Source organism: Culex pipiens, chromosome 2 (assembly GCF_016801865.2).
Source record: "Culex pipiens pallens isolate TS chromosome 2, TS_CPP_V2, whole genome shotgun sequence".
Lineage (NCBI taxonomy): Eukaryota > Metazoa > Arthropoda > Insecta > Diptera > Culicidae > Culex > Culex pipiens.
The window spans coordinates 136,807,880-136,821,371 of record NC_068938.1 but is presented as its reverse complement, the minus strand read 5'-3'; the positions used below and the strand labels follow the sequence as shown (position 1 = coordinate 136,821,371).

General features: G+C 35.3%; 1 protein-coding gene across 1 annotated transcript; it reads left to right on the top strand.

The window, feature by feature from the left end:
• Positions 1–2,114: 2,114 nt before the first annotated feature.
• LOC128092950 (odorant receptor 94a-like) lies at positions 2,115–12,106 on the top strand. Its single transcript, XM_052708171.1, has 7 exons — positions 2,115–2,318; positions 2,463–2,722; positions 7,356–7,619; positions 7,673–7,772; positions 7,828–7,923; positions 11,804–11,956; positions 12,025–12,106. Exons 1-7 carry the CDS (start codon positions 2,115–2,117, stop codon positions 12,073–12,075), a joined length of 1,128 nt encoding a protein of 375 aa, XP_052564131.1. The 3' UTR covers positions 12,076–12,106.
• Positions 12,107–13,492: the final 1,386 nt, after the last annotated feature.

Sequence of the window (13,492 nt, the reverse complement as noted above, 5' to 3'; positions counted from 1 at the left end):
TTCAACTATTTTTCAACAATTTTTTTGTTGTATCAACCGAAATATTTTTGCATGCAGCAAATTATTAGTGGTTTATAACAAAACATTTCTTAATTAGACATAATTTATGTAAGTGTTGATATATATTTTCTTTAATTATCTAACGATATAGGCTGGGCCGAATTTCTAGCTATATTTTAACTAATGTCTTACTTGAATACAGAAAAATATTCGTACATGTAGTCAATAATTAGCTGTTGTTAGCAATATTTTTATTGAATTTGCAGTAAATTTTGTAATAATGCCTCACAAATTAATGCTGAGTGTTTTTATATTCGCATTTATTCTGCCTAAAAATTTAACGTTTTGTACTAATTTGTTTTTTTTTTGCATTAAGTTGTTAAATTACTGTTAAAAAGCATCAAAATAAAACTTTTTTTTAACTGTTGTAAAGTTTGACTAATGTTTAAAAAAATTACGTTGCATTAATCTCAAAAAATAATAAAAAGCATATTACAAATTTTGTTAAACATATTTAAAAAAGATGTTTAATTTCTCGTGAATTCTATATTTTTATTATGTTGTATAAAATTAAGTGTTGTATTCACTTACCATCACTGTGAAATCATAATAATGTGATGATAAGTCATCATCATCTACAATGGTCTCAGGTTTAGTTATTTTTCTTGTGGTTGGACACAGAATTTTCACTAAAGTGAACCTTTTGCTGCAAATAGACATATGAAATGTTTTAGTAATTTAATACAAAATTCTTAATTTCGGCTATAAACTGAAAAAGGAACGTAAATAAATGTAATTATAATGAGGAATGAAGAAATATCAATAATGCTACTTACCAAGCTTGCATTGATTTATCAATTACTTTTGGCAACATACTTTCACTGCATTTGATTCAATTTATTCAACGCACTTTGATTCCTGAAAAAATATTTTGAGTTTAACTTACCAGTTTATTGAGCAGTCGTATTGCAACAAAACTTTCAAGATAATAATTATCTTCTTTTATATATTTTATTTATTATTATTTTTTGATATTTTACTTCATTTCTATTTGTTATGGTGTCATGTGTACGCATTTCTATGTATTTTATAATTGATGATTCTGAAAAAAGAATGGTTCATTAGGCTTTTATCCGTCGTAAGCACGAAGCTTTTTATAGATTCAGTTTTCTAATAAGAATCACATAACATAAATTATTGTGCAAAAATAAACCCATACTTACTTGGATTAACCAACATTTTGTTAAATTTGCCCGGGCTGCTCCATCCGTAAAGAGTTGACCCGCATCTCCCTTCTACTGCCCTCTCTTTCCATCAAACATTCTTATAACGTGTTCAACTCACTCGCATTAGAGGTCCTCATGGCGAAGGTCTTCCTCTTGCTCTTCATAGTTTATCACCTGCAAAGAACATTAGCTAAAAAGTGTTATTTCACCTTTCACATCCTCTCACTTCATAATTAACAACACAAACTCAACAAATCGACCGCTCTTGTTCGAATCCTGACTTCAAATGACAGACGTAAACAAACCCAAGTTCATCTTTTAAATATTTCACCAATTGTTAATTATATTCAACCAATAAAATTTTTGATTTTCCTAAAACCAAAGCTAACAGTCGAGCACGTTCATTCGAGTTCGGGAAATCTGTTAGCTTTTTGCCTCTAGCATTTTCAACAAACAGGTTATTAAATTAATACTGAATTTTAGTTATTTTTACGGAATATTGGCAGTAACAAGTACGTTTTTGTTAAAATTTACGAAAGTAAAATCAACAATTTAAATTGTTGAAATTTCTGGGCACAGTCTCTCCGTGTGGGCATACCGAAGGCGCCAAAAAAGTTTCAGTCGGATTAAAAAATACAAAAAAAATCGAATGACCGAAATCAGTGAGAACTGCTCTACATTTAAATCCTTGCCTAATTGACTACTTTATTGTAAAAGCATTCTGAAAAATTCCAAGGGCTCAGTAAATTGAGTTATTATATCCCAAGGAATAAAATTATATTATTTATTTATAAACTTAATTACTATATAGTGCCAATGGTGAAATTCTCACACCATAAGAGTTCTACTCTGAAAAAGGTGTTTCGTCGAGGGTTCAGTTCTCGAGCGATGGAGTTCCTAAGAAGACGTTTTCTCTGCTGGCGCAACGGCCTAGAGTCCGAGTTTAGCAGTGCGAAAAAGTTGTTCGAAAAGGCTTGCCACTCGGTTACGCAATACTTCTGGGTTTGTGGGTGCGAACGTTTCGAGCCAAATTTCACCCGTTGGAACGTGCGGTTCGTGTTTTTGATGGTGAATATTTGCGTGTTCATGGCGGTTAGTTTCTGGAGTTTGACCTTCCTTTGGGGACAACGGGTGGAGTTTATATTCTGCTGCGTTACTATCGGGATTGGTGTGCAGGTAGGTTGATGGTTGATGCTTAAGGTTTGTGATTCCCGAGTTGATCGATTGCACTTTAAGGGTTTCGTTAAAGCTTACATGTACTCGCATGACACCATCTATGAGCTCCTCCAGTACAATCTGAAACGATTTGAAAAATCAAAAAGAATGCCTGAAATTCACCACTCTCTGATTGATACGGCCTCCCTGTGTACCGCTTCGGTGAAACTGATTGGACCATGTTATGCATCGATGGGAGCCTTAACGATCCTCATTTCGATCGTCATTTCTTTGTATTACGGTCGATTCGAGCTGCCGTTTGGATTCTATCTCCCGGGACTAGATCGCGCCGGGGTCGGGTCAATCGGCAGAAAACCGATCGGCAGAATGCCGAATGGCAGAATGCCAAATGGCAGAAAATCACATGGCAGAAAGGACAAATAGCAGAATAGGTCAAATGGCAGAATATTAAATGGCGGAAAAGGTCAATCAGCAGAAAATTAAAAGGCAGAAAATTAATTGGCAGAATAAGTCAAAGAGCCGAAAAATCCAAAGGCAGAAAAATCAAAAGGCAGAAAAATTAAAAAGCAGAAAAGTTAAATGGCAGAACGTTAATAAGCAGAAAAATTAATTGGCAGAAAATTAATTAGCAGAAAATTAAATGGCAGAAAGTTGATCTGCAGAAAAAATAAATAGCAGAAAATTAAATGGCAGAAAATTAAACGGCAGAATAGTTAGTTGGCAGAATAGTTAAATGGCAGAATATTCAAATGGCAGAACAGCCAAATGGCAGAATAATCAAATGGCGGAATAATTAATTAGCAGAAGAGTTGAATGGCAGAATAGTTAAATGGCAGAATGTCAAATGGCAGAATAAATAATTCACAGGAGAGTTGAATGGCAGAATAGTCCAATGGCAGAACAGTCAAATGGCAGAATAGTCAAACGGCAGAATAGTCCAATGGCAGAACAGTCAAATGGCAGAATTCACTTGATTTAATATTAATAGTACGTTCATTTGAAGTGCCGGTACGGCACTGAGTGCCGCACTCGTCGGTGCCAGTTTTGATTCAATCGAACGTCATTTGTCAGTGTGCGTGGAACTCGCATTAAACTGAAAAAATATCGAGTGCGGCACTAGAGTTTCAGTTCCAAGATGGCAGCGAAACTCGTGCGGAACTAGCGCGAGTTTTTCCAAAGAAACACTTTGCTTATATTGTAACTTCAGTGTTTATTCAACATAAACAGTTTATCAAACAGTTCATGCAATAAAAGTAATAATTTTTAATAAATTGTACTGTTTAACATTTAGAGTCTTTTGAATAGGTCCTTTAAACATATGAAACACAATAGCTTATAGGACCTTTTTTTTTAAAAAAAAAAAATATGAACCGATGGAGGTTATGTTACACATGACCAGTCTGCCCAAGAACTATGCAAGAAGCATGTTGTTGGACAGTGCATGTGTTTAAATGGGGAAAAAGACCGCAATGTAGTACCGCCCCTTTCAAATGTTGCTCCAGCCAGCCCAGTCACGAAATATTTCAGCAGAGCTGGTACTGCTAAAACCCTGCTAGAACGGTGGAGCATTTCTGCTAGAATGCTGTAAGAATTTCCAGCTTTGTTAGAACTGTGCTAGATCGTCGTAACTGGGAGATTTCTACCACTTGAGGCAGTGTATGCACTTGGTAAGAAACCAGTCAAGGAAAATTTCAAATGGGCAACAACAGCAGCGAAAGCAAGCCAGAGATGGTGTAGAAAACCCCCCAAAAAATCGCTTCGTTGTTCTGCTGTTCGTAAAAATGTTTTTTGACTCCTTTCCCTTTCGAGCTGCGTACTGGCCTTGTGTCCTAAATAGTTCCTTAGTAACTTTTTAAAATGGCGTAACCATTAATGTAAACAAACAGTCTATCCCACTTGCTCTGGTGACAGTTATGGTTGTGTAAGAGTGAGATAGAGTTATCTACGTGCGCATGTATTGCGTGTTTGAACACGAAGGGTTTTTAGGTTAAAATTTGTACCCGCCAGCAAAAACAAATGGTACGTTCGTTTGATGGCTAGTTCGGCACTGAGTGCCGCACTCAGAGCTGTCAAAGTGTTTGTTTGAAGAAACTCGCGCTAGTTCCGCACGAGTTTCGCCGCCATCTTGGAACAGAAACTCTAGTGCCGCACTCGATATTTTTTCAGTTTCATGCGAGTTCCACGCACACTGACAAATGACGTTCGATTGAACCAAAACTGGCACCGACGAGTGCAGCACTCAGTCCCGCACCGGCTCTTCAAACGAACGTACCAAAAGTGTGCGTGAGATCGGGCTTAGATAGCTTAGATTTTGATTATACTATTTTCGAGTAGATAAATCGCCTGTAAAAACCAGCTGTTTACCACGTGCACCACCACAGCTGATTTTGACAGACGAATCATTCTACTCGATTTGCCTAAGTATGCGTGTCAATTTTGTTACGAACTAACACACTCTCGCGCGTAAGAGAAACCGTGGAGATCTCTATAGAGCTTTCTAAGCCCGATCTCACACACACTAGCGCACCATTTGTTTTGCTGGCTGGTACAACAAAATTTTTCGTGTACGTACACGCAATACATGCGCACGTAGATAACTCTTTATTATGGCCTATCTACAATCACTTAGCTTAGAAAATTTCACTTAGCTTAGGAATTTGAATCAATGGAAATGAAGCCGAGCTTCTACAATGGAAAAGTAATCAAATTAGAAACTGACGTATGGTTTGAAAAATTTCAAAATCTACGGTAAGTTGACGTTTCAATATCAAAGGTAAACAAACAACTGCATAGCAACGTATATCAGCCCAGCAAAATTTCTAAGTTGATTGTGGATGACGGCCGTAAGTTGCGTACTTTCCTAAGTAACTACTTTACTTAGATGTTCTAAGCTAAGTGATTGTAGATAGCCCATTACGCGTTCGCACATTAGGGTACCATTTCATTTTGCTTTTGTGAGAGTGTGTGCGTGCAACATGGAGTTAAACTTTTTGAAAAGCCTTGGTAAGCTTCACAGCAACTGCACAGAAAGTTTAACTCCATGTTAAGATTTGACAGCTCGATAGAGATATCCACGCGCGAGAGTGTTTTAGTTCGTAACAAAATTGACACGCATACTTAGACAAATCGAGTAGAATGATTCGTCTGTCAAAATCAGCTGTGGTGGTGCACGTGGTAAACAGCTGGTTTTTACAGGCGATTGATCTACTCGAAAATAGTATAATCAAAATCTAAGCCCGATCTCACGCACACTTTGTTTTTGCTGGCGGGTACAAATTTTAACCTAAAAACCCTTCGTGTTCAAACACGCAATACATGCGCACGTAGATAACTCTATCTCACTCTTACACAACCATAACTGTCACCAGAGCAAGTGGGATAGACTGTTTGTTTACATTAATGGTTACGCCATTTTAAAAAGTTACTAAGGAACTATTTAGGACACAAGGCCAGTACGCAGCTCGAAAGGGAAAGGAGTCAAAAAACATTTTTACGAACAGCAGAACAACGAAGCGATTTTTTGGGGGGTTTTCTACACCATCTCTGGCTTGCTTTCGCTGCTGTTGTTGCCCATTTGAAATTTTCCTTGACTGGTTTCTTACCAAGTGCATACACTGCCTCAAGTGGTAGAAATCTCCCAGTTACGACGATCTAGCACAGTTCTAACAAAGCTGGAAATTCTTACAGCATTCTAGCAGAAATGCTCCACCGTTCTAGCAGGGTTTTAGCAGTACCAGCTCTGCTGAAATATTTCGTGACTGGGCTGGCTGGAGCAACATTTGAAAGGGGCGGTACTACATTGCGGTCTTTTTCCCCATTTAAACACATGCACTGTCCAACAACATGCTTCTTGCATAGTTCTTGGGCAGACTGGTCATGTGTAACATAACCTCCATCGGTTCATATTTTTTTTTTAAAAAAAAAGGTCCTATAAGCTATTGTGTTTCATATGTTTAAAGGACCTATTCAAAAGACTCTAAATGTTAAACAGTACAATTTATTAAAAATTATTACTTTTATTGCATGAACTGTTTGATAAACTGTTTATGTTGAATAAACACTGAAGTTACAATATAAGCAAAGTGTTTCTTTGGAAAAACTCGCGCTAGTTCCGCACGAGTTTCGCTGCCATCTTGGAACTGAAACTCTAGTGCCGCACTCGATATTTTTTCAGTTTCATGCGAGTTCCACGCACACTGACAAATGACGTTCGATTGAATTAAAACTGGCACCGACGAGTGCGGCACTCAGTGCCGTACCGGCACTTCAAATGAACGTAATATTAATATTAAATCAAGTGAATTCTGCCGTTTGACTATTCTGCCATTTGACTGCTCTGCCATTGGACTATTCTGCCGTTTGACTATTCTGCCATTTGACTGTTCTGCCATTGGACTATTCTGCCATTCAACTCTCCTGTGAATTATTTATTCTGCCATTTGACATTCTGCCATTTAACTATTCTGCCATTCAACTCTTCTGCTAATTAATTATTCCGCCATTTGATTATTCTGCCATTTGGCTGTTCTGCCAATTGAATATTCTGCCATTTAACTATTCTGCCAACTAACTATTCTGCCGTTTAATTTTCTGCCATTTAATTTTCTGCTATTTATTTTTTCTGCTGATCAACTTTCTGCCATTTAATTTTCTGCTAATTAATTTTCTGCCAATTAATTTTTCTGCTTATTAACCGTTCTGCCATTTAACTTTTCTGCTTTTTAATTTTTCTGCATTTTGATTTTTCTGCCTTTGGATTTTTCGGCTTCTTAATTTTCTGCTCATTGACCCTTTCTGCCGATTGACCTTTTCTGCCATATTATATTCTGCCATTTGACCTTTTCTGCCATTTATCATTCGGCCATTTATTTTTCTGCCGATTGAAATTTCTGCCATTTGGCATTCTGCCATTCGGCATTCTGCCGTTCGGTTTTCTGCCGATTGACCCGACCCCGATCGCGCCACGTGGATCGGATATCTGCTGAATCTGGCGTTTCACATTCTGCAAGTGTTCGAAGCCGTCACCGGACTGCTGGCGGCCGATATGTGCTTCTTCAATCTGATGATAAATGCCATCGGACAGCTGGATGTTATGATCATCTATTTGAAGAAATTAGGAGTAGCTGCTAACGCGGACAAATATGAGGAAACCTTGGCCGAAACAAAATTAAACGAACTCTTAAGTGAACTGATTGAAAATCATTGCGAGCATAGAAAGTATTGTGCCTTTGATTTTTTATAGAACAAATTCAACACAAATAAATCTACAGGTATCTCACGAAGATGGAATCACTTATGAAGGCTGGTTTCTTCATCAATAATGGATGCCTAATTGCTGAAACAGTAACGTCGTTGTTCGTTATTCTAACCGTAAGAGTGTTCAATTCTCTTTGCCACACTTCAAATTATCGATTTTTGTTTGCAGAGTGATGAAATTTGGATACCTGGCATATTGATAGCAGTTGCCTGTACTTTTCAACTTATTATCCCATGCTTTATGGGTTCACTTCTTTCCATTAAGGTAAGGTTGGCTATAGTTTGTTTTCTGTTATACCAGTATCCAAAATCTTGGTAACCAAAGTTGTTACCACCTAACCTGAGAATGGTTTGTAGCTTCACTAGCTTGTCCATCAAAGGGTAGGTACCGGATTCACCTCGGTAGATGTTGTGCTCAAATTTGATTTGAATTTTACACAATACATCCCCTTTTTAAATCCCCATCGATATGCCGTCCCAGCTGCGATGTTTTGGGAAAAAGTTTAGTCAATCACGTTCACAATTAGATTACTCTTCTTGTTTGACACTTGACACCTTTTTACGAATAATTATGTTCACTGGCTTCACCTTGTACTACACGCACAGCAGAAGGATTTTACAAATATCAAAAATAATCTAAAATGTGCAGATTTTGAACAATCGGATTTCATTCAAAATATGAAAACCTATTGATTGAAAGATTGAATTTAAAAATTTGTTTTGAAGTCCTCTCTCTTTGGGATTCAATCAAAGTAATGCTTACGAAAATCAAAGATAAACAAATTGATAATAAGTTTGATAAGAAACAAAAAAATGGGGTTGAAACCTCCACTACTATCTTTACTCGTTACTCAACCTTTAAAAAATGGTGAAGCAAATCATATCATGGGAAATAAAATGTATTTCCTAATCAGCAAATACCTACACAGAATAAAAATCATGGTAATATTACATCTGGGAAGGGGTACATCTTCTATGTCAGAATTTTTTTTACAACTATTCTGGTGGTAATGTCACTTTTCCACTCGTTTAGAAGCAAAATAATAACATCATAAAAGAGGTAATAATCAACCTTTCAAAATTACACCTTCCAGATTTATACACATTTTTACTGTATAGACTGTCCATTTTCGTTCTTTTAACAATTACTTTTAGAAAATCTTGACCATCGGTTATGAGAAGAAAAAATAATAACACCCCAAAAAACTTAGGTGAAAAATTGTTATCGATCAGATCTTATGAAAGAATGCCAAAGAGTAATTCAATAACAACTCAAGTTATGGCACATGGAAAACCATTCAATCATTTGTCACGTTATTCATGTCATATTCCAAGTATTAAAAAACAATCAGCCGTCATAATCTTTTCGAAAATGCTGACCAATTTTCAACCGCATTTTTTTATGAAATTGGAAGGTGTCATTTTGGTTGGTTGATGTAATTTTACATCGTTTATGATGTAATTTTACCTAAAAAAAAGTGCTGAAAAAGTGATGTTTAAAATTAATAGGAGTAAAATGACACATTTTCTGAGGTTAAAATTAAAACTTTTCCTGACATAAAAGATGTACCCATTCCCAGCCGAATATTACCATGATTTTTTTTTACTGTGTAAATATGGCCAAACTGTGGATAAATTTTAGCCAATTTACTCAAGGACATTATTTTGGCCATGAAATGTGGTCTGTAAGTCAAAACATTAGTCTTTAGTCAGAGGTTGGTTTGAGCACAAACTTAACCTTTTTTTAAATTTGTTTAGGCCGTTGCAAATATTTTTTGAAGTTTATGTCCCTCGACTCTGACCAAAGTCGAGGGGGGGGCAAAAAAATAAAAAAGTAAAAAAAATCAAATTACGAGCCATGGTTTCAACATTTTAATGAGAAAAGTGTTTTAAAATGCATTATACACCTGTCCAGTTGTTTTGCAATCATTAGTTTTCAAAATATCTAAGTATTGAGAAAAATTTTATTTTTTGCGAAAAATAATTTTTTTGCGGTGCTGTACATTGGAATTTCATAAAAATTCAAAACATTTTTAAACAAGCCCAAACATGCTAAAAATGATTATCAATGCAGAAAAATGCATTTTAGATTGTTTTCAGTTGATTAGACTTCTATTTTCATGAAAATTTTGAAGTTTTTTGGAAAAAAATTTTTTTTGCCCCCTGATTTTTCAGACCAATTTTGAAGGGGGGGGGGACATAAACTTTGAAAAATAATTGCAACGGCCTTACAGTACATTAAAATATACATTTTCAACTATTAACCAAATAAATTTGAAGACATTTGGTTGTATCATTGCCGAGATACAGCTATATGAAGTTAGCATTTTCAAAAAACGGGTGCCACGATATTTCAACACTGCCTTGACCAAATAGGCTCAAAAATTTGGGTGAAGACTCTTTAAACCGGTCCCGTGTGCATGACGAAGGCCGATTTTCAAAAAGTTTATTTTAAAAAAAGATAAAAATTTGTTTATGTTTTTCATATAAAAAATCGATAGTTTTTGATTTTTGTTTTTTTTAATGCAAAATTTCAAAATCGGGCATCGTCATGCACACAGGATATATCTTGGGAGTCTTCACCCAAAATTTCATCCAATTTGGTCAATCCCATCTCGAGATATCGTGGCACCCGTAAATCAACTCGGTGTTCAGAGAAAAACGCTCGCAAAGTTTGACAGTTCGCTTTGCGCATGGCAAAATTTTCAGCTTAAATCGTCTGTAACTTACTTTAATCATAAAATATCTTCATGAAACTTACAGGAGTGATTGGAAATCATCTTTTAAGTTGATTTAATAAACTTTCTGAAACATGAAATTTTGTGATTTTCTACATGTATGTATGGCTAAAAGTATGCAATAATTTTAACCAATTTTATCAAGGTCATTATTTTGACCATGAGATATGGAGACTTTACCAAAACTTTTATAAAAAGTAAAACAACGAAAATTAAAAAAATAGAAAAAGTATTGAAAGGGCACAAGTCAAAATCTCAACATAAAAAAAGTGTTTCAAAACGCATTATACACCACTCCAGTTGTTTTAAAATCATTAGTTTTCAAATATTTAGGCATTGAAGAAATAAAATGCAGAAAAAAAGCTTTTTGCGGTATAGCAGATTGAAATATTACAGAAATTTAAAATATTTTCAAGCGTTTCCAAGCATGTTAAATATGATTAACCAAGCAGGAAATTTAATTTGAAATAGTTTTCCGTTTGATACAGTTCCATTTACATTAAAATTTTAAAGATTTTGGATATTTGCAACGACGTTACCCAAAAAATCATGAAATACGATATTTTGCTAAAAAATTAAGCTATTTTTTCTTTAAAAATTAATGCTGTTAAAATCAATATAAAATGTTGCTTTGTGTTATCAAAATTATTTTATTATTATGGCATTTAAACAAAATTTGAGTATCTTCAAAAATACTGTCAACTGTGATAACCAAAAATTTTACTGGACTCGTTTTAGACAGCATTGCTTGTGTAGAGAATCCCAAAATTTGATTTTACAGAAAATTTATTAAATTCACGAAAAGATGATTTTCAATCACTGCTGAAAATTGCATGAAATTTATAAAAAAAACATGAAGGTATTTCATGATTAACCCTTAAGAAAAATGGGGAATTTCCATATAAATTCCCCCTTTTCCCGAGCTTGGGAGTTTAGGTGTTGAACTGCGCAAAGTGAACTGTAAAACTTTCTGAGCGTTTTTCTCGTAAAAACGCTCAGAAAGTTAAATCAACTACGGGTGCCACGCATTTCAAACAAACACAAAAATCAGAAACATTTTTTTTATAAAAAAAACATAATTTTTTATGCACTTTTTTAAAAGTTGGTCTTTGTCATGAACACGGAAACGGTTTTTACGAGTCTTCGCCAAAATTTTGAGCCAATTTGGTTAAAGCAGTGTTTCGTTATGGGAACATGCTTGAGACAGTTGAATAACTGTATTCTTTTTAAATTTATGTTAAGTATTGTATTTAGCAAAAAAAAACTTATTGAAGAAACTATCGCTTCTCTTGAAGTAAAATTTCTAATGTAAGGTAAGATAACTTCAAGTGTGATACATCAGCTTAAATCATTTTTCAAAGTTGTTTTTCAAGAAACCCTTATTTCCATCATTATTTCATAATGCAGAACGATGAACTTATTCGCGAAATCTACAACACACCCTGGAACGAGCTGCCTATTCCGGCCCAGAAAGCGTTAGGAATGTTGCTGCAGTTTGCTCAAAACCCGGTCACCCTTTCGGACGGATTTGCCCCGATCGATTTGGACAGCTTTTTGGAGGTTTGTTAGCGACGCCTGATCGAAGTAATGCTTTCAAGTTTAAACTGTCGACTTTTGTGTGTTTTCAGATCTACAAGAAGATTTATTCGTACTTGGCGATGATTCAAAACATTAATTAATTGATGGTATCCAGTTGTTAGTTCAATGTTTTTCAATTCTGTTTATGTCATTAGTTTATCAACTAAGAATTGTACTTGTAAGAACCAAGAGTTTTTGAAGATCATTTTAGCTGTGTAGACAGTAGACACAATTATAGTTTGTTGTAGGAGAACAACTCGCAAATAAAAACCTGTTACTTAACAGTTAATAAATGTTATTAATTCTGAGCAATTTCAATGAATTTGTCAATATTTATTTACACTTTGAAACTCCCCAACATGTGATGCTTCAAGTCCACCTCTCGTCTCAAAATGCATCGTGTATGCAAATTCCGTAAACATGATAGCACCCCATCGAAGTGATTAGCAATGCAACTTAGCAGCTATTATGCCATCTAGCAGAAACCTACCTCTGTTTACAGGAAACCAGAAACCGGGTGGCCGTTTCGATCGTCGTCGTGTCCTCCAGCCCCATGTCGATGAAACCGGTATTAGATTACGTCTGACTTACTTTCTTGAGTGCTTTTTTTTAGTTTTGCATTTTTTATTGCGTGATTTAATCGCACTGATCGTAAGAAATCGAGGGTAAATGATTTTTTTTTAAAACCAACATTTCAAAAAACTAAAGCAATCAAAATTTTCAAATTTCTCCCAATCGATGGCAAGAAATCAACTTGATGCAACACAAAAGCCCCTTTCAAGCACGTTTGCTGCAGCTGGAAAGTCTTAAATTCCCAAGTTAGCCAAAACCCTTCCAGCAAATCCCAAAGCATTTCAATTCACTGCTTGAAGGTATGCTGCCGGTTGGTGGCTTGTTGTTATTGCTGCAAGTCCGAAGAGGTTCAGGGTCCTCCGAATAATTGAACATTCGGGAGAAAATTTACTTTCCATTTGCCGTGCTGCGTTTGGGTTGAGGGTTTGGGAAATCGGTTGTTTATGGGGCTTTGTTTGCAGGAAAGGAACAAAAAAAATGCAGTGGTTTGGAGAAAGAAAAAACTGTCGTGAAATTGTTGTCTCTTTTTAAGCTAAATCCTAACGAAAGACACTTGAATACGTGGTGGAACGTTAAGTAAAACCTGGTGAAGAAAATTTGTCTGGACATCGATTGTTTGAATGGATGAATAACTAGAATTTTTCAACAAAAATTCCTAATTTTTTTCAGGAAATTTGAAATTTACTGAAAATTATTCAGATTATTTCTTTTTACAGAATCGAGTTCTACTGCAATATGCGATAGATATGTTTATGTTTCATTTATAAAAAAAAATCATAATTTTAGAGGTGGGAAAACCGCTCTTTTTAGGAGCCGCTCATTTTCTCTCGCTCATTAAAATGAGCGGTTCTTTTGAACGGATTTCACTAAATTTTGATGAAAAGGCCGTTTAAAAAAATGGTGTTTTTCTTTAGGATCTTATATTGGATTTTCAGAAATTATTCT

Bases quoted from the DNA above. Each gene is read 5' to 3' on its own strand.
- LOC128092950 (XM_052708171.1), top strand. From the start codon at position 2,115: ATGGAGTTCCTAAGAAGACGTTTTCTCTGCTGGCGCAACGGCCTAGAG. The intron at 7,924-11,803 runs GTAAGGTTGGCT...TTCATAATGCAG, and splicing joins GTTCACTTCTTTCCATTAAG to AACGATGAACTTATTCGCGA. The intron at 11,957-12,024 runs GTTTGTTAGCGA...GTGTGTTTTCAG, and splicing joins ATTTGGACAGCTTTTTGGAG to ATCTACAAGAAGATTTATTC.